The sequence below is a fragment of the Ovis aries genome, chromosome 10, assembly GCF_016772045.2.
Source record: "Ovis aries strain OAR_USU_Benz2616 breed Rambouillet chromosome 10, ARS-UI_Ramb_v3.0, whole genome shotgun sequence".
Lineage (NCBI taxonomy): Eukaryota > Metazoa > Chordata > Mammalia > Artiodactyla > Bovidae > Ovis > Ovis aries.
The window spans coordinates 78,229,714-78,252,116 of NC_056063.1; the positions used below are offsets into that span (position 1 = coordinate 78,229,714).

Below are 22,403 nucleotides of genomic sequence, written 5' to 3' on the forward strand. Positions count from 1 at the left end.
TAGCCTTGACCTCATGTTACCCCAGCCTTTCTGTCTTCATAGCGCTAACTTAGCGGTGGCCCTATCTGGAGAGTTTCCTCCCACCACCCCACCCAGATACACCCGTTGTGCATCTTCTGAGCTCTGTGACAGAGCTCTGCCGAAACGCAAATGTCACCAAACTAGAGCCTGTAGGTGGCTGTCATCAGTGACTTAGTTTCCATGGGTGCGTCATCAATGCTTTTGCTCAATGAAAAGAGCCGGTTTCAGTGGCTCTGTGTCTCAGGATTGTGTTTAGGTGACGTACATGGTGGCAGGGCTCTAGAACGATCCATGGGCGCCGGAGTGTAGAAGGGACCCTGTACCTGCGGATGGCCAGATAACCCCAGGAGATGGTTTAATGTGGTGCTGAAACCATTCCTGTACTTAACGGTGGTGGTTTCACAGTCTGTACATACGTGCAGTCTCAGAACTAGACACCAAAGAGAAGGTCGGTTCTACCACAGGTTGATTTAAGAAATAAAAATTTTAAAACCCACAATTTCCTCAGCTGATGCTCATTTCCAGACCTGGTAGGGAGCACGCTGTCTGCCTCAGTTGTGAACGTGACCTCGCAGGAGCGAGAAGGATCTGCTTCCGTGTCTTCATTACCGCAGTGTATACCTTTCTCTCCTGGGACCTTCCTTCTTTTACAGTCTTCTTACTCTAATGTGCTTTTCCTTCACTTTATGATTTTACAGTATCCTTGGCCCTTGACCTTTTTACATCGGCCTCATTTTTCCCTTGTGGTCTTCTTCCTTGCTGTCAAGCTCTAACCAGATATGTTAAATCTCTCTCCCTGGTGCCCTATTCCCCCATTCACCTTTGCCGCTTGTCACAGCTGTGTGAGGAGTTGGTCCTCCACACTTCACATGGCGGGTGGAGTGGACCCCCTGTGGCCCCTGACCCAGTCTCTGCTAATGTTGCAGTCTTTGCTTTTGGCCCCTTGGCAGTTTATTTTCCCCAATATATACAGTTTTGTTTTTAGCACATTCCCCACTAAAAACGGGGCCTCCTAACTCCCTCCACTGAACCCCGACTGGGGTATGTCTCTGGGCATGGCTCCATCGTGCTCCACTAATGCTGCACGTGCCCGAACTTACCTGACCTCGCTTTTAAGTGTATTTTAGTTTTATAAACACTTTGTGAGTAGGAGCAAGGCACTTGGCAGTTTGAGAATGTCCCTGAGTGATTCTAAGCTCCCCTCCTGACCTGTGACCACCATTCTGCTGCTCACAACCCATGTTTTGGTTTTGTTTTTGTTTTTTCATATAAACCATGTTTGAAAATATTTTCACATTACAGTAATCCATTTCTTGAAAAGTGGACAGTTCATGTGTTCAAAGGAGTCCTCTCCCTCTTTCAGGAGGATATGTGAAGTAATCAGTGAAGCCGTGTGGAAGCACAATATAATTTATGTCTCAAGTGCTGGGAATAACGGCCCCTGCCTGTCTACAGTTGGGTGTCCGGGAGGAACCACGTCCAGCGTGATAGGTGAGTTTCCAGTTTTAGAAAGAAACTTAAAAACAAGCAGACAAAAAGATTCAGTCCATCCAGTGTTAACTGTTCTCTCTCCTACACACAGGACACTGAGCCTATAATAGACCCTCAGGAAAGTGAACTCTAGTAGGGACCCACTGATGTAGAATTTCATCTCCAGCAGACTGGAATAAGTGTGGAGGTACAGATCACAGATAGCGGAAGCATAGATCAGGCCTGTTGTTTAGTCGCTAAGTCATACCCAATTCTTTGTGACCCCGTGAACTGCAGCACACCAGGCTTCCCTGTCCTTCACTATCTCCCGGAGCTTGCTCAAACTCATGTCCATTGAGTCGGTGATGCCATCCAACCATCTCATCCTCTGTCGTCCCCTTCTCCTCCTGCCTTCTGTCTTTCCCATCATCAGGGTCTTTTCCGATGAGTCAGTTCTTCACATCAGATGGCCAAAGTCCTGGCACTTCGGCTTCAGCATCAGTCCTTCCGATGAATATTCAGAGTTGATTTCCTTTAGGAAGGACTGGTTGGATCTCCTTGCAGTCCCAGATCAGGCTGTGGGATCACAAAAGTGGGGTTCCCTCTGATTTGAGGATCTGGGCAGGGCTTTCTGGAAGAAGTGTGAGAACAAGGATTTCAGTAGGTAGACACAGGCAGGAAGGAGAAGGGCTTTCCAGGCTAAGTGAGCAGCATAAATGAAGACGCTTGCTTCGCTTTTTATTTATAGTGTACGGCTGTGTATTTATAGCAGAGCTTCCTCCTCTAGTTTCTCTGGGAGCATGCAGGAAGACCCAGAGGTAGAGGAAGGGAGCTTCGTTATTGAGAAAAGCAGCTGAAACACGTTTACTGTGTACCTGTGGCCTGCCCCACCCTTTGGTGTCCAGGATCGGATACAGGATTGTCTGCTTCACTGGAAACCAACAGGAAACAATAATGCCTGTCAACGAAAGTCGTAAGAGATCAAATCATTTGGAGTCATAATATGAAAATAATAAAATTAGTTTCTATTATACAACAGTAGCTGCCATCTTGTGCAAAAAACAAAACCCCGCAAAACATGAAACCCACCCCTTGGTTTTTTTAATGTGAGGCATGAATGAGGAAGGGTGAATGGAGATCCCCTAAATAGTAAATGAGGCCTGAAGATTTCTGGTTTATTTTTAAACGTGGGCTCAAAATACCTCTTAATGTTTGTGATTGAACATGTGACTATAAAAACTGGTCCCAAACAGTTTTCCTGGTGTATTCATCATTAACAGCACAATACATACGTATCATAGGAGTTACTGTAGTTGTATAGGTATTAGAGATGATGTTATAGATACACAACAATATTTGGGCATTAAAGGTTAGAATAGAAACTGGTCCTTTAAAAAATATTTTTGTTTTAAAATATCGGTGATCTTACATTTATGGGACATGCTTGTATTCGTGGCTTGTAAATTTTAAGCATGGTGTCGCTTGCTTTCGGTAACCTGAAATCTCTTGATTAAGTAATTCTGTTAAATCGTGTGTTAAGACAGCAGCGCCTGCCAGTGATTCATGCATTGTGTGTTCCAGATCTCTGGATACTTTTAAGGACACAAAAGGAAACAAAATAAGCCTGAGAGGCGCCTAATGATCAAAATGCACTGCTCCGCCACAGCGCTCAGGATCTTGTCATTTTCTTACCCCCAGATTGGCAGAACACTTTAACCTAAATTCTGCAAAATGACTGCGGTTTCATGTGGCAGCATTGTTGACCTAAGCCCTCTTAAGTCACTCATTCTGTCCAGCCTTCTACCCAGGAGACGTGTGCGTTGTGAAGGAGAATGAGGAGCCGATAGTCTTGGATTTTCTGAGTCTTGTCTCTGCCGGTCATTATCTTCAGTGCATTTTTTTAGCCCCTCTCGGCCCTGTTTCCACATCCCTGGCATGAAGGGCCTGACTCTGATCTCTGAATTCTGTGATTTCACAGTCTTAACTAGTTTGTGTCTGCACATTTATCTAGGAGACTGTAGCATGTTACATGTTTGTTACTGGCTTACTGAAGCCACTTTGCAGGGAAGGACTACTGCCAATTTCATGGGTAGAATTTTCTATACCATGGTCATTTAAAAATGAAGATCAATCAACTAATTCCTTTATTTTTCTGAAGTTACATTTTTACAGTTTGAAACACATTTCTCTTTCTCTTTTACACATACACACACTTTTAGTTACATTATCCTGTTTAGTCCACATAATAGTCCTGGTAGGTACTTTTATATACAAAAGCACAGCACCTCGTGTAGTGTCTGGTACGTAGTGATCTTGCCTGGGTCGTTAAATTTTTTCACCTTTCCATTTTGTGAGAGAGAACGGTGGTGTCCAGAGAACAGGTGCTTCGCCGGGATCCCACGGCTGGGGGAGCAGTGGGTTTCGAATCGGGACCCCTGTTCTGTATCCTTTTGTCAATGACCACATTCCCCCCGCAGGTGTGGGCGCCTATGTGTCTCCTGATATGATGGTTGCCGAGTACTCTCTGAGAGAGAAGTTACCTGCAAATCAGTACACGTGGTCTTCTCGAGGCCCCAGGTAGGTTGTGCGTGGAAGTGAAGTGGAGTGAAAGTCGCTCAGTCGTGTCCGACTCGTTGCGACCCCATGGACTGCGCATGGAATTCTCCAGGCCAGAACGCTGGCGTGGGTAGCCCTTCCCTTATCCAGGGGGTCTTCCCAACATGGGACGTCACAGCCGTTCTGTCCGACTGCCTGGGGGCAGGCGCAGGGCTTCGCCCTGAGTTCATTTGCCCGTTGGCCCAGCGCCCACCTCCTAAGCAGACTCTGCCTTGCTCTCCTTCAGCGCTGATGGGGCCCTCGGAGTGAGCGTCAGCGCCCCGGGCGGCGCCATCGCCTCCGTCCCCAACTGGACGCTGCGGGGCACCCAGCTCATGAACGGGACGTCCATGTCGTCTCCCAACGCCTGCGGGGGCATCGCCCTGGTCCTCTCAGGTGAGGAGCGCCTCAGCTACCCCGCTCGGAGGCTCCTGCTGGAGCCAGGAGTCGTCGGCTCTTCCACACGTTTCTGTCACAGTTTAAGTACTCTTAATGAGATAGCCGTGACACGGAGAAATGGATTTTCAAAGTTACCATCTTACACTTGGCCTTGCTGCTGTTGGGTCACTGGGCGGTGTCTGGCTGTGAGCCCGTGGACTGCGGTGTGCCAGGCTCCCCTGTCCTTCCTGTGCTTCACCTCAGTCTGGGTTCTAAAATCCACGGCTTACTTGTTTATAAGCTTGCTTAAGGAGGTGTGAAGTGTCTAGACAGTTTCATGAGATAAATTTGATGGCATAAAATAAAGTCAGGTTGTAGCCATAAAAAGTGATTGAGTACCTTCCTCTTCTTGCAGACAGATATTTCTGCTCTCTAAAGTTCTCAGGGCGAGAAAACGTGGTTGAATTGGTAATGACCTGGCCCATAGTAAAGTGTCTGGTGGAGAATCGCTTATGTGATCCTAATGGTTTGAACGTGCATTCGCTCAGCAAGCGTATTTATTAGCTGTTACTATTAAGCTTTATTTTGGCCTGGGGCTAAGTAGGGAACAAAACATCAAAAAGACCTGCCTGTGTGGAGTTGATGTTAAAGCTGGAGAAGGAACACACTATGAACAAAGTAAAAATTCGCTTCCATGACACAGTAGAGGGTAGGGGCGTTGCCATGGAGCCGGTGAAGGGGCTGGCCCACGGGGAGGCGGGACTTCTCGGTTGACGGGCAGGCGGCTGCATGCTTGCCGGGGAGGAGGGGGCCATTGGCACTGACTGGGGCTCCACCCTGGCTCTACGGTGGGGCCTCTCCGAGTGTCTCGGGCTCACTGCTGCCCCTTCCCTGTGGCACACTATTCTGTCTGCCTGGAATTCCTTTCCCGCCAAGTCTTGGCCCTGTGAACACCTGTGTATCCCTGAGAGCCGACCCCGTGTCTGTTCTTCTGGCAGGAGCATCGCCCTCTGCAGGATGCTCCCTGACAAAATTGCTTGCTTTCTGGGTTGACTCTCACAGTGCCATCGTGTTCCCATGCTTGTTTGGTTCACGTTCTACACTCCTCCTGAGTATTTGCACGTTCAGCTCTGGAGAGGACAGGCGTGCCGCCTCACTCGCTTCCACCTCTCACAGCAGTCCTCATCAGAAGGTGGACGGCTGGGTGGCCTCCACGTCGCGTGGACAGTCACCCCCAGCCTCGTTGTCCCCTGTTGTTGACCAAGAGGCTTGTCATCAGCCTCCTGGGATCCAGTCTCCAAGGTGCTGATTGAGCTGTGTGGGGGCCTGAGCATCTTTCTGGCTTGTGTCCGTACCCCTGGTGTGTATCCTGTGTGCCCTGGTTGAGACCTTCTGCCAGTGACCACGTTGATTGACCAGCACTGTCTTAAGGAAGACATCACTGGAATGCCTTTTGGTCCCCGTGCCGAGCCCACCTTCATGCTGCATCGTAGCGGGCGTGTGGAAGTTTTCACTGAATGAAGTCTTTGTGCTCTGAGTCATACTGCTTGTCACATGTTTAAGAAAGAAAAAAGATTGAAAAGTGAATGTTGAGAGACAAAAACATTAAAAGCAGAAAACGTACACGTCATCCATACTAGGGCAGGGGGAGGCCGGGGAAGCGTTTCAAGTAACCGTCGTCTGTAAATAAACACTAGTTTCTTGATTTCGTTTTTCGATTTTAGGTCTGAAAGCTAATGATGTTAACTACACAGTTCATTCGGTCAGAAGAGCTCTTGAAAACACTGCAGTGAAAGCTGACAACATAGAAGTATTTGCCCAAGGACATGGTATTATTCAGGTATTGCTGTTTGTTTGAGAAGTGGGTTGTAAATAGGACAATATTTTGGCTGTTATTGGATATATCCCTACAGTAGTGATTGAGTTTTTCCAATTGTTGACTATAGCCAGAGTAGTTCTCTGAACCACAAGCGAAGAAGGTATGAAAAGAGATTTTATAGTTGAATTTGTGGTGGTACGATAGAGAGATGGCAGCGGGCAGCGAGTGAAAGCTGACCAGACATAACGGCACGTGGAGGATTCCTAGCGTCATCACTTGGGAGTAAGAGGGTGAAGTGGAAGGTGAGGCCAGTGGCTGGACCGGTGTTTTGTCCAGTGGGGTAGAGCTTTATCACGTAGTTCAGAGAGGAGAGTGTTGAAGCTGACTTCTTGCTACAACTGAAATGAAATGGGTGATTTACAACAGAAGATTTTTTTTGACCCAATTATGTGTATCTTACTATTTGTATCCTTTTACTTAGGTCGATAAAGCCTATGACTACCTCGTTCAGAACACATCGTTTGCTAACAAATTAGGTTTCACTGTTACTGTGGGAACTAACCGTGGCATCTACCTCCGAGATCCTGTTCAGGTGGCTGCACCTTCGGATCATGGCGTTGGCATTGAGCCTGTATTTCCAGAAAATACTGGTGGGTGGTAGCCAGAGAGTAAGCTCACATGTTCACATTTTTGGTTTGAATTAATACTGTAATAGAGAAGTGCTGTTTAGGCTGATGTTTTAAAGAGATAAGAGTGAACAATGTTAATATTACTGTACATTTCAGAGCATAGGGGAAACTGATGGCAACTGGGGACCCTGATACAGTGGCAGTTGAGTTAGCAGTGTGACTACAAGAAAGTAGTAGAATGGGCCTGCAGTCACGTAGAGCTCTTATTAAATTGTGGACCATAAAGCATCCAATGCCTTTTCTTTCCCACCTTTACTGCTTGAGTGTAAGACCCAGATTTTGGTTGCAGAGTGGGAAAATCAGGGAGAGCCCCAGCTCAGTGAATGTAAACAGAATTGTCATCACTGTAAACTAGGAGTCTCTTAGATTCCGTTAACTGCATGCAGAATGAAAAAATGACCCTAAACGCCTTATGTTAAGGTTGTGGCCGTGCTGGTGAGCGCGTGGATGGACCCCAAGCGTGCTGAAATACGTGTGAGGGAGACGGTGTGACTGATGTGTGTGGGCTGTGCTTGGGGAGCCCGTATCTACTACATTTTATAGCCAACGGTGCTTTGTTGCCGCTGAGTGTTCGTGAGAGACGACAGAACGTTTTAAACTGGAAGAAGAAGAAAACAGAGCTAACCTTCACTTTTTGGTTTTTTTAATGCCAGAAAACTCTGAGAAAATATCCCTCCAGCTTCATTTAGCCTTAACTTCGAATTCATCGTGGGTTCAGTGTCCCAGCCATTTGGAACTCATGAATCAGTGCAGACACATAAACATACGTGTGGACCCCAGGGGCTTAAGGGAAGGACTGCATTATACAGAGGTACTCACCTGCGTGTCCTCTTTCCTGCTTTCTTTGCACTTTGTAGGAGTGTTTGTGTGGCAGGCTGCTCACCCATTAGGCTGAGTTAGTCAGGGGTTGGCCTGCATATAGTTGTTCAGGCTGTTTGCCTTTGATACGTGCCGTGACATCAGAAAACTGATGCTTTTACTTAGGACCTTTCACCTTTAATATGAGATGAATTTATTCTGTGAGCAGGTCCACCTTCTTTCATTCTCCCCTTTTAAAGAAGCTTCGTTTGTGGATACTGACCCTTAGCTCTTTCCTCCAGGTATGTGGCTATGACATAGCGTCGCCCAGCGCAGGCCCTCTGTTCAGAGTCCCCATCACCGCGGTCATCGCTGCAAAGTGAGTGCCTGGTCGTCACCCGCGTGCTGTCTGTGTGACTCTGAGGTGGCTGTTCATGGGAGTGGGCTAAGCTTGTAAAGCATCCGCAGGCCAGAACCGAGGAACTGGGTTTCAGTTCTGCTCCTTGCTCAGCATGCAAGGTGGCATGTGGTCAGTCAGCTGTTCCTGTTAACAGGGAGGAGGATTAATGGCGTCTGCCGCCTGCCCTCCAGCAGGGTGATAGCGCCCTCCTGGCTGCCCGGGCTGGAGGCCTGAAGCCTCTGCAGTGTCTTGACAGTGGCTTTGTCCCCTCCCACCCCGACCTCACTGCCGCCACCCCCATCTCTGGAATCACAGTGTCTCCTGGTTCTTCCGCATTTCCAGTCCCCTCTGTTTCCGGCTCTTCCCTTTCCATCTTGTCTTCCACCCCGGACTGAAGGGTCAGGTCTGATCATACTGCTTCCGTATAAGGTCCTTCAGCGTCTCGCCTGAGGATCCTGCTCTGCAGATTGCCAGTGGTGGTCCTGCAGAGCCCGTGTCTCCTGCGGCTCCATCACCACTTTCTGCATCCCACGAGCTCACAGAGCTGACCTTCCCGCTGTCTTCAGAACAGGCCTGTTTGCACAGCTGATTCTTTGTTGCAGTCCCCTGTCTCCTAACACGACGACCAGGCAGGTTCCCAGTCATCCCCAGCTGAAGGGGGTCCCTCCTTTCTGCTGCTTCTCACTTTTACACGCCTGTGGCTTAGGCTTTAGCCAGTGTGCTGTCATTTCTAATTTACTCCATTTGACTGTGAGCCCACAGAAGACTCGGGGCCTGCATCTTATGTAATCCCACGTGGAACCCACTGTACAGAATAGACACAAAAAATGATCCAGTACATGAAGGACAAGACTGAGATGAGAGTTCTGGAAACAGTGGGAAATTCTGGGTTAGCACTTTCTGTGGAGTCAGTTGCACAGTGATATTTAATATGCAGTAGGTCTCAGCTGTATGAAACAGAATGAAATGGAGATAACACAAGTGAAAAAATGGCAGAACGGTTAAATTCTCAGCTGCATTTTCACTGGAAGTCCAACAGGAACTTATTAGACGAGGTAACGTGTAAGATTCAGGAATTGGCTAGGACCTCTTCTCCTGACGGAAGCTCTCTGGGGCCACTCCGCACAGACGAAGCACTTTGCATCTTTTCCACGAGCACTCCCCGTCTCTCAGAGCATGCTGCGTTCAGCATCTCTGCTGGGCGTTCTGTATCCACGGGACTGGCCGAGGATTCACTGTTGCGTCTGTAGCTTCTAGTAGCTGTGCCCTCGATGGAGCAGGCACTCATTAAATGTTTGTCACACTGAGTAGAGTTAATCCTTGGTATCTGCTTCAGCTTTCCAGTGTGGATACATAAACATTTGACCTTTGTGTTTCACTGATGCTTTTCAAAAACCCGATGGAAGTAGTTTTCCTTCGTACCATGTCCTTTCTGGCATGGCTGCATTTTATAACTACAAAAGGGAATAAATTTAATAGCAGTTTCAGAGGGATGAAACAGTATCAGAGTCACAAAATGTTGCCTTTGATTTTGGTATTTTTAGAGTCAAAATAGTCCAGATTCTGGTTTTTGGAAACTTCTGTGGATGTGGTAGAATTCCGTTAACAGCAGCAACAAAAAAGAACTGTGTGTCTGGGTGTATTATACACAAATTATAGAACGAGTAAAGAGCAGAAAAACCGTCTACACTGGGCGCCCCCAGTTCTCTCTGCTGACATGTTGCGAAGATGAGATGATACTGTGCACACCGGTGTGTTCCCAGCCTTTAACTCGCTGTGTTCATTTCCCAGGAGCTGTTGAAAGCTAGAGTGCCAGTGGGTTTACAGTATGAAGCCATTTTTAATGAGAGTTTCATGTTTAATCATTAATTTTTATTAATTTTCAGAGTAAATGAATCAACACATTATGACTTAGCCTTGACAGATGTACATTTTAAACCTGGTCAGATTCGAAGGCATTTTATCGAGGTTCCTGAGGGTGCAACATGGGCTGGTAAGTAAAATTAGAGTCTGTCTTGCCCACTTGTCTCTTTTTGTTTTTTGTTTTCTTTAATTGGAGGATAATTGCATTATAATGTTGTATTGGTTTCTGCCATACAACAGCATGAATCAGTCAGAAGGACACATGTCCCCTCCCTCTTGAAACTCCTTCCCACCCCCCACCCACCCCCTCATCTTTCTGTGGATTCTGAAGGCCAGAGCAGATAAACCAAGGGGGAGAGATTAGGAAAACTTACCAGTGAAGTTGAATAAAGGGATACTAATGGAACTTAGGCATGGTAACAAACAGAGGTTTCTAAAATTAAAGTCCTCTTTATCAGGAACGGATTGGTTTGTAGCTAAAGTAAGAGGAAAGGTTGAATTTAGCAACAGAGGAGGAAGAGATTTTAAAAATCCCCCAGCTAGGATAATTGTGTGTCCATCCGTGGACCGTTTCTGTTTCAGGCTCTTCGCAGCATCGCAATTGCTCATTTAAATCCTGATTTGTGTATTTTCCATAGCTAACGTTTCTACTCTCTCATCTTAATTAATATTCTATCAATTCGTTGTTTCTAAGGAAATAGGCAGGTTTCACTTGAATGTATCGTTTTGTTCTTGATAGCTGAGTCCCCTAAAGTAGGCGTAGGCGTCACGGAAGTTTGTGTCCCTTTGAAACCTCAGCAGTGAACGTGTTGCCTCTCGCCTTCTCGCCTCAGAGGTCACCGTGTGCTCCTGCTCTTCTGAGGTGTCCGCCAAGTTCGTCCTTCACGCAGTGCAGCTTGTGAAGCAGAGAGCGTACAGGAGTCACGAATTCTACAAGTTTTGTTCCCTTCCAGAGAAAGGAACGCTCACTGAAGCTTTTCCAGTCTTAGTAAGTTTTAATTAACAGCCTGAAACCCGAAAACTGCTTCTATTTGTCTTCCGTGTGGGCGGTTGTTGCTCGGCCGCTAAGTCGTGTCCGACTCTGTGACTGCAAGGACTGTGGCCCAAAAGGCTCCTGTATCAGTGGGGTTTCCCAGGCAAGAATACTGGAGTGGGTTGCCACGCCTGCCTCCAGGGGCTCTTCCCGACCCAGGGATCGAACCCAAGCCTCCTCCTTGGCAGGCAGGCAGGCTTCTTGACCACTGAGCCACCTGGAAAGCCCTTGGTGTGAGCTAAGACTCAAGTATTTTCATTTGATTTGATATTTTGTATTCAGAGCACACTGGGCCTGTGTGTTTTATTAATGCTGAGTAATGTCAGAAGATAGGTCATCTTACTAAGACACTTAAGACCAAGTAAGGTAAATACTAATCTCTCTAACTCTTAAATAATTTAGTCAAAAGAAAGTTCTGGTATGGTACATGCTGACGCTTCACAAAGTGGACCCTGGTTGAGAGTGTTTTCTCATTGTATGGTAGACTTTTTATATTGAGGACTTTTTTATTTACTTTAGTCATTTTATTACTGCCCTGTTGTTAAGAATCCATGAGGTTAATTTGCTCTATAGGTGAAAACTGCCGCTCCTTCCCACAAATTACTTCAGTGTGGCAGATTTCCACACTTACCTATAGTGTGAGAAATGAGGGCTTCCTTCTAGAAGGTGAATGTACTGATGACCTTCTTTAAACTTGCTACTTGGTAGTTTGAGTTGGATCCCTTATTTTTCCTTTATCTCTTCTTGAAGATAAGTGATCAGAAGGTAAACTTTCACTTGTGTTCTTGTATGTGTTAGAGTAATATGATTCATCTTTAAACTTTCTAGTGCAAAGAATGTTCAAACTACCACACAACTGCACTCATCTCACATGCTAGCAAAGTAATGCTCAAAATTCTCCAAGCCAGGCTTCAACAGTATGTGAACCGTGAACGTCCAGATGCTCAAACTGGATTTAGAAAAGGCAGAGGAACCAGAGATCAAATTGCCAGCATCTGTTGGATCATCGAAAAAGTAAGAGACTTCCAGAAAAACATCTACTTTTGCTTTATTGACTACACCAAAGCCTTTGACTGTGTGGATCACAACAAACTGGAAAATTCTTCAAGAGATGGGAATACCAGACCACCTTACCTGCCTCTTGAGAAATGTGTATGCAGGTCAAGAAGCAACAGTCAGAACCAGACATGGAACAACAGACTGGTTCCAAATTGAGAAAGGAGTACATCAAGGCTGTATATTGTCACCCTGTTTATTCAACTTTTATGCAGATTACATAATGAGAAACACTGGGCTGGAGGAAGCACAAGCTGGAATCAAGATTACTGGGACAGATATCAATAACCTCAGGTAAGTAGATGACACCACCCTTAGGGCAGAAAGCAAAGAAGAACTAAAGAGCGTCTTGATGAACGTGAAAGAGGAGAGTGAAACGGTTGGTTTAAAACTCAACGTTCAGAGAACTAAGATCATGGCATCTGGTCCCATCACTTCATGGCAAATAGATGGGGAAACAATGGAAACAGTGAGAGACTTTATTTTCTTGGGCTCCAAAATCACTGCAGATGGTGACTGCAGCCATGAAATTAAAAGATGTTTGCTCCTTGGAAAAAAAGCTTTCATCAACCTAGATAGCATATTAAAAAGCAGAAACATAACTTTGCCAACAAAGATTCATCTATTCAAAGCTATGGTTTTTCCACCAGTCATGTATGGATGTGAGAGTCGGACCATAAAGAAAGCTGAATACCGAAGAATTGATGCTTTTGAACTGTGGTGCTGGAGAAGACTCTTGAGAGTACCTTGGACTGCAAGGAGATCCAACCAGTCAATCCTAAAGGAAATCAACCCGAACATTCATTGACGAATATTCATTGAAAGGACCGATGCTGAAGCTGAAACTCCAATACTTAGACCACCTGATGTGAAGAACTGACTCATTGGAAAAGACCCTGATGCTGGGAAAAATTGAGGGCAGGAGGAGAAGGGGACGATAGAGAATGAGATGGTTGGATGGCATCACTGACTCGATGGACATGAGTTTGAGTCAGCCCAGGGAGTTGGTGATAAACAGGGAAGCCTGGAGTGTTGTAGTCCATGGGGTTGCAAAGAGTCGGATATGACTGAGCGACTGAACTGAGTACGCTGATTACTAGAAAATTTAAAACTCGGTATTCAAGGAACAGCTTTTGTTTCTGATTTTTTTAATAAGAAAGAAGGGAGGGACCATAATTCCATTTGACTTTGGTTGCCAGGCAGCTCTGAGCCCCAGACTACTGCCTGTGACCACTGAAAATGCCTACACAGCTGTCACGCCCCTTCTCTTGCCATTGTTCTTAATGATTTTTCCTTTGGTCCTGTTTTTATTCTGCTTGTTTTCACTGTTAATTTATTATATGTACTTGGAAACCGCCTCAGATCTCTTACGACAAGCAGTTTAGGATTGTGGGTGGGTAACCGTGTATTTAAATACCTGTGTTCGGTCTCCGCAGCTGATTTGGGTAACTCCGTGCGCAGCTAATAACAGGATTCTTCGAGTTTTCTCCCTGTACAAATAGGAGAAGTTTGAGACCATAGAACTGCTTTGAGACATCTGTTTGTATTTTGTGATTCATGCATTTACAGTATGTTTCATTTTTCTCTGCAGGGCGGGAAAGCAATCGAGTTTTGCATTGCTCGCTGGTGGGCAAGTCTCAGCGATGTCAACATTGACTACACTATTTCTTTCCATGGGATCGTATGTACTGCTCCACAGTTAAACATTGTAAGCTCACCTTTCCATCATTTTCAAGGTCAATTATGCAGGTTACTGTGAAATAATGTCAATGGTTGTATTTAAATTTTAATGGGGACATTACCTATGTTCAGGAAATAGCAATAGTCTTTTTTTCATGGGTGCTTATAAACTCTGTATTTGACACATTTATTTGAGGTTTAAGTATTTTAAAATGCAGTTCATTTTCAGTAAGTTGGAGAAACTGATTTGATAAATATCCTTCATAGCATGCATCAGAAGGAATCAACCGTTTTGATGTTCAGTCCTCCTTGAAGTATGAAGATCTGGCTCCCTGCATAACTCTGAAGAGCTGGGTCCAAACACTGCGGTATCTTAAATGTTTCAGGGCTACAGTGTTGGGTTTCAGGGGGGCGGTGGGAGGGCCCTCTTCATTCTTTGGGAAGGGTCTTTTTTTTTTCTTAAGTCACATGAAGGCTGGAGATGAAAATTCACTGCATGACTTTCCAGCCTAGAAAACTGGACAGGTCTCTGGGGAGACCTTACGTGACATGCACCGGGAACCCTCGGGGGGCACCTGGCAGGACCCACCCTGTGACGAGGGCAGGACTGTCTGCGTTCAGACCTGTCCTTTAGCCCTGTTAAGGATCGTCACCCTAGTGCTGGGATCTGATTACATTAGGACTCTTAGTTGGTAGTTGAAAATGTTTTTATCATGAAAAGGTTGTTACCTTTTTAATGCTGCAAAATTTTAACTTTGTGTGTTGCTGTGGTTTGGTCAATAAAGAATTATGTAAATTAATGATTAAAATGTTATAAAATACGCTGGAAAGGACAGTGTCCAGGAATGCTCATTTATCAGTTATTGTGATTTGCCATAGTTTTCACTGCTTATAGTTTTTTCTCGTTTAAATGAACCTTTGACTCTTATGCAATTGTCTGATTACAGCCCACTGAGTGCAAAAACAAAACCTTTAGGATCAAGAGATGTTTTGCCAAATAATCGTCAACTTTATGAGATGATCCTGACTTACAACTTTCATCAAGTAAGTGTTTGTGTGATCAGATATACCCTTGCAACAAATTTCTGTGTTTTTATAAATTGTAAAATAAGGGAAGGACAGTGTGTTCAATGGGGGTGTGTGCGTATACATACATATATATGAAATAGAATCAAATAAATAACACTAGCTAATTTAGAATTATTCTTTGGGAAATTATGATATATAATGATGTAAGCACCATTCAGATCTGAAGTCACAAATGCTTACTTAGTGGCGACCTGACCTTTGAGTCTTAGTTAGCGTAATCACTGACATCTGTCCTCCGATACCTGTCCTCTGGTTCGGTGTCTTGTCGAAGCCAGCTGCCTTCTGATTATGGAGCTGGGCCTCTTTGCTCTCTGCGTTGACGCAGTGAGACGTCAGAATGGCTCCTCGGTTGAATGGGTGGTAAAGGTAGTGGAGACGAGCATAAATGTCAGGGCGAAGTTTATGGAGAATCAGTAAGATTTTAGTAAAACTCTTATTGAAGCATAATATGAGCTACCGCTGGGGAGATGTTTGATACTGGTGGATTGTCTAGTTTCAACCTTATAAATATATTTGTTTTATTAAAAACCGATGAGTTAAACGTCCTAAAGAATATATATTGCTTTATAAATGGGTGCAGTTGCCTAGGTTTGTGTCTTTTAAACCTTGTAAAGGAGAAATATGTTTTATTAGTCCCTAAATACTGAGTGTTCTGCATTTTTAAGATTGGTTACCTCAATAAAATGTTTTTAATACTTTTAATGTCAGTTTCATTGATAACAGTATTACACATCTGTATTAGAAATCGTATAAACCATTTCAAGTAATCTATCTTTCTTTTTTTTTTTTTAAACAGCCCAAAAGTGGGGAAGTGACCCCCAGCTGCCCGTTGCTCTGTGAGTTGTTGTACGAGTCGGAATTCGACAGTCAGCTCTGGATCATATTTGACCAGAACAAGAGACAGATGGGCTCCGGCGACGCGTATCCTCATCAGGTAGGAAGTGGGCAGTGATCTTTAGAATTCACAGAAGCCGTTTCCTGGGCCGATGAACCCGGATTCTTGCTCTGGTGACGTCCCTGCTCTGTGATGCCGCGTGGGTGTGTGTTCAGCATTTGACTCAGGGCCGGCAGCTCCTCTCTCTGCTGCAGCTGCTCAGCCGCACCTTTGGGCTCCATCTGGCTTTGGGTCAAGAGGATCCCAGAAGGATACTCACAGACACCGGCTGGCAGAGCCTTTTGTTATTCTCCTTCTGACCCTGTGCTCACTGCCATCTGAATGCTGAGAGCAAACCATCAGGATATGTGAGCCCGAAAAGTGGTCCCAGGTCTGAACTGGATCGAGAGCACGATGACAGGGCCAGGTGTCTTCAGGTTATTAGAACTCTGAGGCGCATTCCTTCTCGGTGGGCTGAGTACTGATCACTGTCCGCCAGGGGCTGTGCCTGGCACTGTCGTTTGGAAGGGAAACAGTCTCTTAATCCTAGGATTTATAGAAATTTTATCCTGACTGAAACATTATGACCGAGAAATTACATATTTCCTATAACATTAATAATTCAACGCAGAATAGTAAAAAGAGCCTATGCAGGGTTTTCCGTCATTTAAGGAATGGTTTCCATTTTCATCAAAGCGAGGCCAGGCACGTGTCCCTAGTGCAGATGGGTTATTATTGCAGCCGTTCCTGTGGTTGCTTTAGTCTCAGAAGAACCTGTTGCTACAGAGAGGACAGTGTTCCATCCACCTGAGCAGCTTGATTGGATGGAGCATAGTACTGAGTAGATTCACATTCCTTCATGTCCACGGGCTCCCGTCTCTGCTGTCTGCAGTAAGCCAGGTGGCGTGTTGGATGTAATCTAAAGGTTACCAATCGTGTGTATGATAACACGTGTGTATGTCTGTCTTAGATATCACACAGCAGCTCAGTTTTGCTCATTCTTATGTTTTATACGTGCCTGTGAAGACCCACAAACAGGGAAGTCATTGCCTTTGTGAGTGGAGACAGTCAGCTGAGAGCGTAGGAGTAGCCTGTTGTTGTGGGAGGCCCAGGGCTCCACAGCCAGAGCCGCCTTCAGCTCCTCGATTCTCTACTCTGCACGTGACCTTGGACAGGTCACGTGACGACTCTGACCCTCACCCTTGCTCACCCGCCCAGCTGGGATGTTGTGCACGTGTAAATGCGTGCATCATAACTTGCCCTGTACGTCACACTGAGCGCTGTGTAAGGGGGCATTCCTACTGTCTCTCCCCTTAGGTTGAGACTTCCGTTCATGTGGCTCAACTTCACTTTTCCCAAATACTTCTCTTTTTCAGTATTCCTTGAAGCTGGAGAAGGGAGATTACACAATTCGACTGCAGATCCGTCACGAGCAAATCAGTGATCTGGAACGTCTGAAAGATCTTCCATTCATCGTTTCTCATAGGTTGTCTAATACCTTGAGCTTAGATATTCATGAGAATCATAGCCTTGCACTTCTAGGAAAGAAGAAATCAAGTAACTTGACGTTACCCCCCAAATACAACCAGCCGTTCTTTGTCACTTCCTTACCTGATGACAAGTAAGTGGCGACAGGACTTCTTTCAGTGTCTGTCTTATTCTCTGTGGTCTTTTAAGCGCTGGTTTAGTGCATGAGGCTACACTTATACTGTGTTGTCACTGACCTTTATAGACTGAGTTATTTCTCCCTTTGGCTTGTGAAATCTTAGCTAAGGGAATCGTTTCAGAATGCAGTTGTTGTGATGTTTTCCCCCCTAATTATCCTTGTGAAACTTTCTCTTTTGTTCCTTTTCTCCTCTTTTGAATCTTCTGATTAGAATACCTAAAGGGGCCGGACCTGGGTGCTACCTCGCAGGATCCTTAACGTTGTCAAAGACTGAACTTGGAAAGAAAGCTGTAAGTAGTTTCTTTTTGTTTTTTGTTTTTTTTCTTTTTGTATTGAAATTGCCTGTTCTGAAGTTTCCTTTTCTTTAAAAATGGAAATTAATTCCACATTGCAGTAAAAGAGAAGATCTCTCTGGAAAAGGAAATTTAATAGTTTTTTTCCCAAGTTAATAGTAAAGGTTAATTAATGTTTGGTTGTATTTCTATATATTTAGTATTCTCTTTTTCCAAAGTCTAAGTTCTTAGGCCTTGAACCTGTCCTGTCTTGGCTTGGTTACTGTACTTGAACTTCCCGTGAAATACATAGATCCAGATCAACCTTGTCTTAAGTGAATGGGATGTTTAAAATTAGAGAATTTATCGAGTTTTAAGAATGTAATATTGTGGATACACGGAAAAAAATCAGATCTTCTTGGGTGACTCCTAAAAACCAGTCAGAATGATTCTTGCTAATAAGCAATAATTTTTACTTGTAGAGATCTTTCTCTTATTGGAATTTTGTGTAATTTTGTGCAAGATACTTCTTTTGGTGTTGTAGTTTCAAAATTGTGCCTCTTGTTAAAAACATATCTGGTTGTTATGTTTTAGAGGTAAATGTTGGATTTGATGGTATCTGTTTTGGTTTCCATCTGTTTTCATTAGAGATTTATTGTGAGAACAGTGTTTATATAGGTATATCTCCCTTTTTCATAAAGTCATTTCATCTCCACTCCAATAAAAGTTGTCGTTCTTACAATTTTATATTTCTCTTTAGCTTTAGTTCTTACAAAGTAAATCTACCACTTAATTCTGTAATTTATGAGTGCTGTTATAAAAATGAATAGATCTCAAACATCTTAACAAGTACGTTCATTCATTTCTTAACCACTGTTGAACCAAAGATGGCTTATTTGCTGACAGAGAAGTGTCATCAGTTATGACTTTTGTCCTTAGAAGTCGTTTTCCCTAACATTTCTTGAGTCTTATTTCAGTTCATACTATTTACTTATGTGTACTTTAGTATAGGTTACAAACATTTCAGTTTAATGTGAAGTGAATCAGTAGTTATTGGAATTCATAGATACACTGATTTTGGGAAGTCCTAGTAGTCTTTTTTAGGTAGATTTCATTTTCCGGTAAGGGAAACGTTGGTGCCTCTGCTCTGGGGCTTCACCAGAGAGGCTTCTCATTCAGACAACTCTTCTGAAGCATCCACTGCCTGTGATGAGTAAGGAAGAAGAGTATTGTGATCATGGAAGTTCGCTTTTAGCCACTCAGAGCTCTGCTTGCTGGCTGTATTCTTTAAGAGGCCATAGTGAAATTAAATTATAAACAGATGGGATTGACTATAGTTATTACTTACCAGGATAGATTTTCTTGAGGAAACCTAAAGCCATAGAGTTAATTGTCATTTGCAGCACATGGTTTATTTCATCTGACCTCAGCCTGGGGCTGCGTTTCTTATGCTTTGGGCAGTGGTGAAGGTAACTGGTCCGTGTGGCTCCTCCCTGACGCTCCCAGTCACCTCGAATGATGCTGTTCTAGCACCTGGACGTGTGTGCTTGCTGTGATGTCCTTGTAAATCCGTCTCTGAACCGTCAGCTAACTTTAAACGTCTTCAAACCTGTTCTAACAACTGACGGGATTTTGCTCTAGAAATCATTGAAATACATTGACCCTTAGGAATAACATATTTGAGTGCACTTTTATCCCCCCCAAAAAACAATTCAAGTGGTGGGATTGCTTTCTTTAAAAGCCTGCCATTTTGGTGACCCTTCTAAGTTGCGTGGCACGTCCAGGTAGAGCGGAAGCTGGGAGAGGATTAGACAGAGGTGGTATCACCGTCCTGCGTAGATTTTGCATGTTTTCTTACAGAATGTCCTTCTAACTCCCAGGGGCAGTCTGCAGCAAAACGACAAGGAAAATTTAAAAAGGTACTGATTGTCAGTTCTTTAAAGAGATGTCTTAAAGCCTTATTTGCATATTAGTTAAACTTCTTTTCCTGTCACTATTATCTTTTTTAAAAAAATCTCTCCCTTAGTTTCCTTTCTTTAAGTTCTGCAGTATAATGCTTTTAGCTTATCAATGTTGACATACTGCTCTCTGAAATTTTTTTTCCTGCCATAAATTTCTTGAAGACCCCTGGTTTATTTGTGTATAGAGAAAATTCTAATACTATTCATTTCGTACTCTACGTATGACCAAGGAATAATGCTTGAACTTTTGAATTTCTAAAATCATATATAGAGGGGAATGTGTTGTTGTTTTTTTTTCTTTTAGCTATATATGACAAAGTTATTTTTAAAATCTAAAGACATTTCTTAAGTGGGATGATTTGATTAATAAAATATTACTAAAATATTTAGAGTGAAGTTTATTTCCTGCCCTTGCGTCTTCTTAGTTCTAGAAAGGCAGAGACAAAAAGAGCAGTGGACATAGCAGGAACAGAAGTTAAGAACTGATGGCCCCAAATTAAAACTTACACTGAGCACAAGCAGAGCTTAAGACCCTAACCAGTAAGTTGTCTGATCCGCTCCCCTGCTGCTTTTTAAGACAGTCTCTGACTGGCTGCTGGAGCAAAATTTAACTTGAAAAACTCTTCTTCAAGTCTACTTTAGAGAAGAGGTTACATGTTCAGTAAGCTCTTTGGTGAGGACCTGCTGACATCATGCTTTGTTGTAGAGATGTATGGCTCACGCAGTAAGTACTGCAGGGTGAGAGTTAGTGTTTTGAGATAGAAACAAAAGATAACGCTGTTTCTAGTGATCTAGAAAATTCATAGTGATCTGAAAATGGGGATCACCATTTTATAAAAGATCAACTGTCTTTACTAAAATAACTTCTGAAATTCTGTGTTACTATGTAACGGTAAAGACTTTGTTCAAACAAAATGCACCACTGGGGGATAAAGGAACATTGTCTTCTCTGAAGACCACATTCCTCAGCTGAGCATCTTGACCCATTTGAAGGCCATGCAGATTCATCCAGTGGAACTTAACCAACATTAAAACAAAAATAGAATGAAACAAAATGTCAGTTCATCAGACTCACAAAACTGTAATTTCATTTTGTGTGTAGCTGATCTTTGATTCATTTTGAAAACAGCCTGAAAGCCACTGCTTCAGAGAATGAGGGCAGGCATTCTGGCCTGCTCAAAAGACGGTACATGTCTCAAAGGCAGAGCGGGTGTTTCCTTCCTGTTGTGTAGTCTGGTTGGTCTTTTGGGAGTTTTGAGGAATTTTGTTAGTATTAGACTACTTGAAATAAGAAACTGTCATATGAATAGAAGCCTTATTCCTGTGGTTAGGAAGCTTCTAGAGCGGATAGTTGGAGTCACCGCCTCCGTTTCTCCCGTCTTCAAGTGCAAGTGCGTGGGACACTCTTACTTTAGAAAGGATCATTTTTATAGTTTTCTAATTGCATTATGATGATAAAATTACATACATTGCATAATTATGTATTTATTATAAATTTATGTTATAATTTTATATTATATATTTTAATTTGTATATTTTATATAAATGTATAATTTATATTTTAATTATATAATTATACATTATAAAATTTTATATATGTATAATTTATCACCTGAACAAAATACCAACTTTTTGTACATACTCTTCAATAGATTTGTCCTCTGGGTCTCAGTGACTTTTGATTTTAAAATGTATGCTTCCCATTTGTAAGTTCATTGTAATGTGAAAGAATATAGTTAACATCATAAATAGCACTCTAATATGATATTAATTTTTAAAATAGCTATTTTACTTTGTGTGAAGATATTAAAAATTTGAATTTATATTTTTTAAAATAATTTAAGAGGTAAAGGTATTATGTTTTGAACCAGAATTTAAATGCTGGCGTGTTTTACTTTCCAAAGAATAGTTACTGGTTTGGGAGATAGGTTTGATTTTTCTAACTGGATCAATTCAAATACTGCTGAAATTCCCTGTGAGTAGCTGGAGTGATTTATTTTCTTTAAAAACACGCTTACTGTTAAGTGTCTGCTGTAGAGAACTTATAGCATTTCTGCTCTGAATAGTCTTTTTTGACTGTCTTTTTAAGTCATTATCAAGATTTCTTTTGATTTAATGGTATAAAATCATTTCTGTTAAATTGACCCTATACTAAGCCCTTTAGAAGCTGAGTTGTGAAAATATGTGAAAGAACAGATGACCATGATAAAATAAAAAATAACTTCTTTTTTTTGGTTGGGGATTAAAACTGCCATGTCCATAATTTTTAATAATAAAAAGTAGTGCTTGTCTTGAATTTTTGTTTTGGGACAGTATTAACATTTATAATTACTAATTTGTTATATATTTAATGTATGTAATGCTGATTACATAATCAAGATCCTTCATCATCAACTTGCCCCGTCTCTTGCATTTTCAGTGTAGTTCACAGTTGCTATTATATATGGTTTTTCTCTATCTGTATATAGATCTTTGTTAGAGTTCATTGTTAATCACCAGTTCAGTTTAATGGATTGTTTATTTTATTCAACTGTTTTCTCTCTTTACTAAAACATCTTAGCCAATGCCTTACCTATGAGCCTCGCAGGAGGCATTGCCTCACAACAGACAGGCTTCCCCTCCTGAGTTTGTCCTTCTCCCTGCTCGGGCGAGGAGGCAGGGTCCCCAGGGGGACGGAAATTAGGTCAGAGGGAGTGGTGGTTGCCCCCCACCCTGGGCAAGTCCAGCACCGCACAGGAG

The 22,403-nt window shown here is 43.3% G+C and overlaps 1 protein-coding gene across 3 annotated transcripts in view; it reads left to right on the forward strand.

Annotated features, from left to right (window-relative positions):
* Positions 1-22,403, forward strand: part of TPP2 (tripeptidyl peptidase 2) — a 58,756-nt gene that overhangs the window by 22,461 nt on the left and 13,892 nt on the right. For 2 of the 3 annotated variants that reach the window (XM_042255043.2, XM_027973762.2), the window contains exons 9-24: positions 1,385-1,512; positions 3,969-4,068; positions 4,334-4,482; positions 6,189-6,304; positions 6,765-6,933; positions 7,626-7,783; positions 8,073-8,149; positions 10,057-10,163; positions 10,867-11,021; positions 13,714-13,830; positions 14,070-14,170; positions 14,750-14,846; positions 15,688-15,825; positions 17,142-17,386; positions 17,643-17,721; positions 19,584-19,622. In XM_042255043.2, the coding sequence (XP_042110977.1) occupies positions 1,385-1,512; positions 3,969-4,068; positions 4,334-4,482; positions 6,189-6,304; positions 6,765-6,933; positions 7,626-7,783; positions 8,073-8,149; positions 10,057-10,163; positions 10,867-11,021; positions 13,714-13,830; positions 14,070-14,170; positions 14,750-14,846; positions 15,688-15,825; positions 17,142-17,386; positions 17,643-17,721; positions 19,584-19,622 (1,975 nt within the window). The remainder of the gene's footprint in view (positions 1-1,384; positions 1,513-3,968; positions 4,069-4,333; positions 4,483-6,188; positions 6,305-6,764; positions 6,934-7,625; positions 7,784-8,072; positions 8,150-10,056; positions 10,164-10,866; positions 11,022-13,713; positions 13,831-14,069; positions 14,171-14,749; positions 14,847-15,687; positions 15,826-17,141; positions 17,387-17,642; positions 17,722-19,583; positions 19,623-22,403) is intronic. The other variant, XM_015098260.3, reaches the window with a different exon arrangement.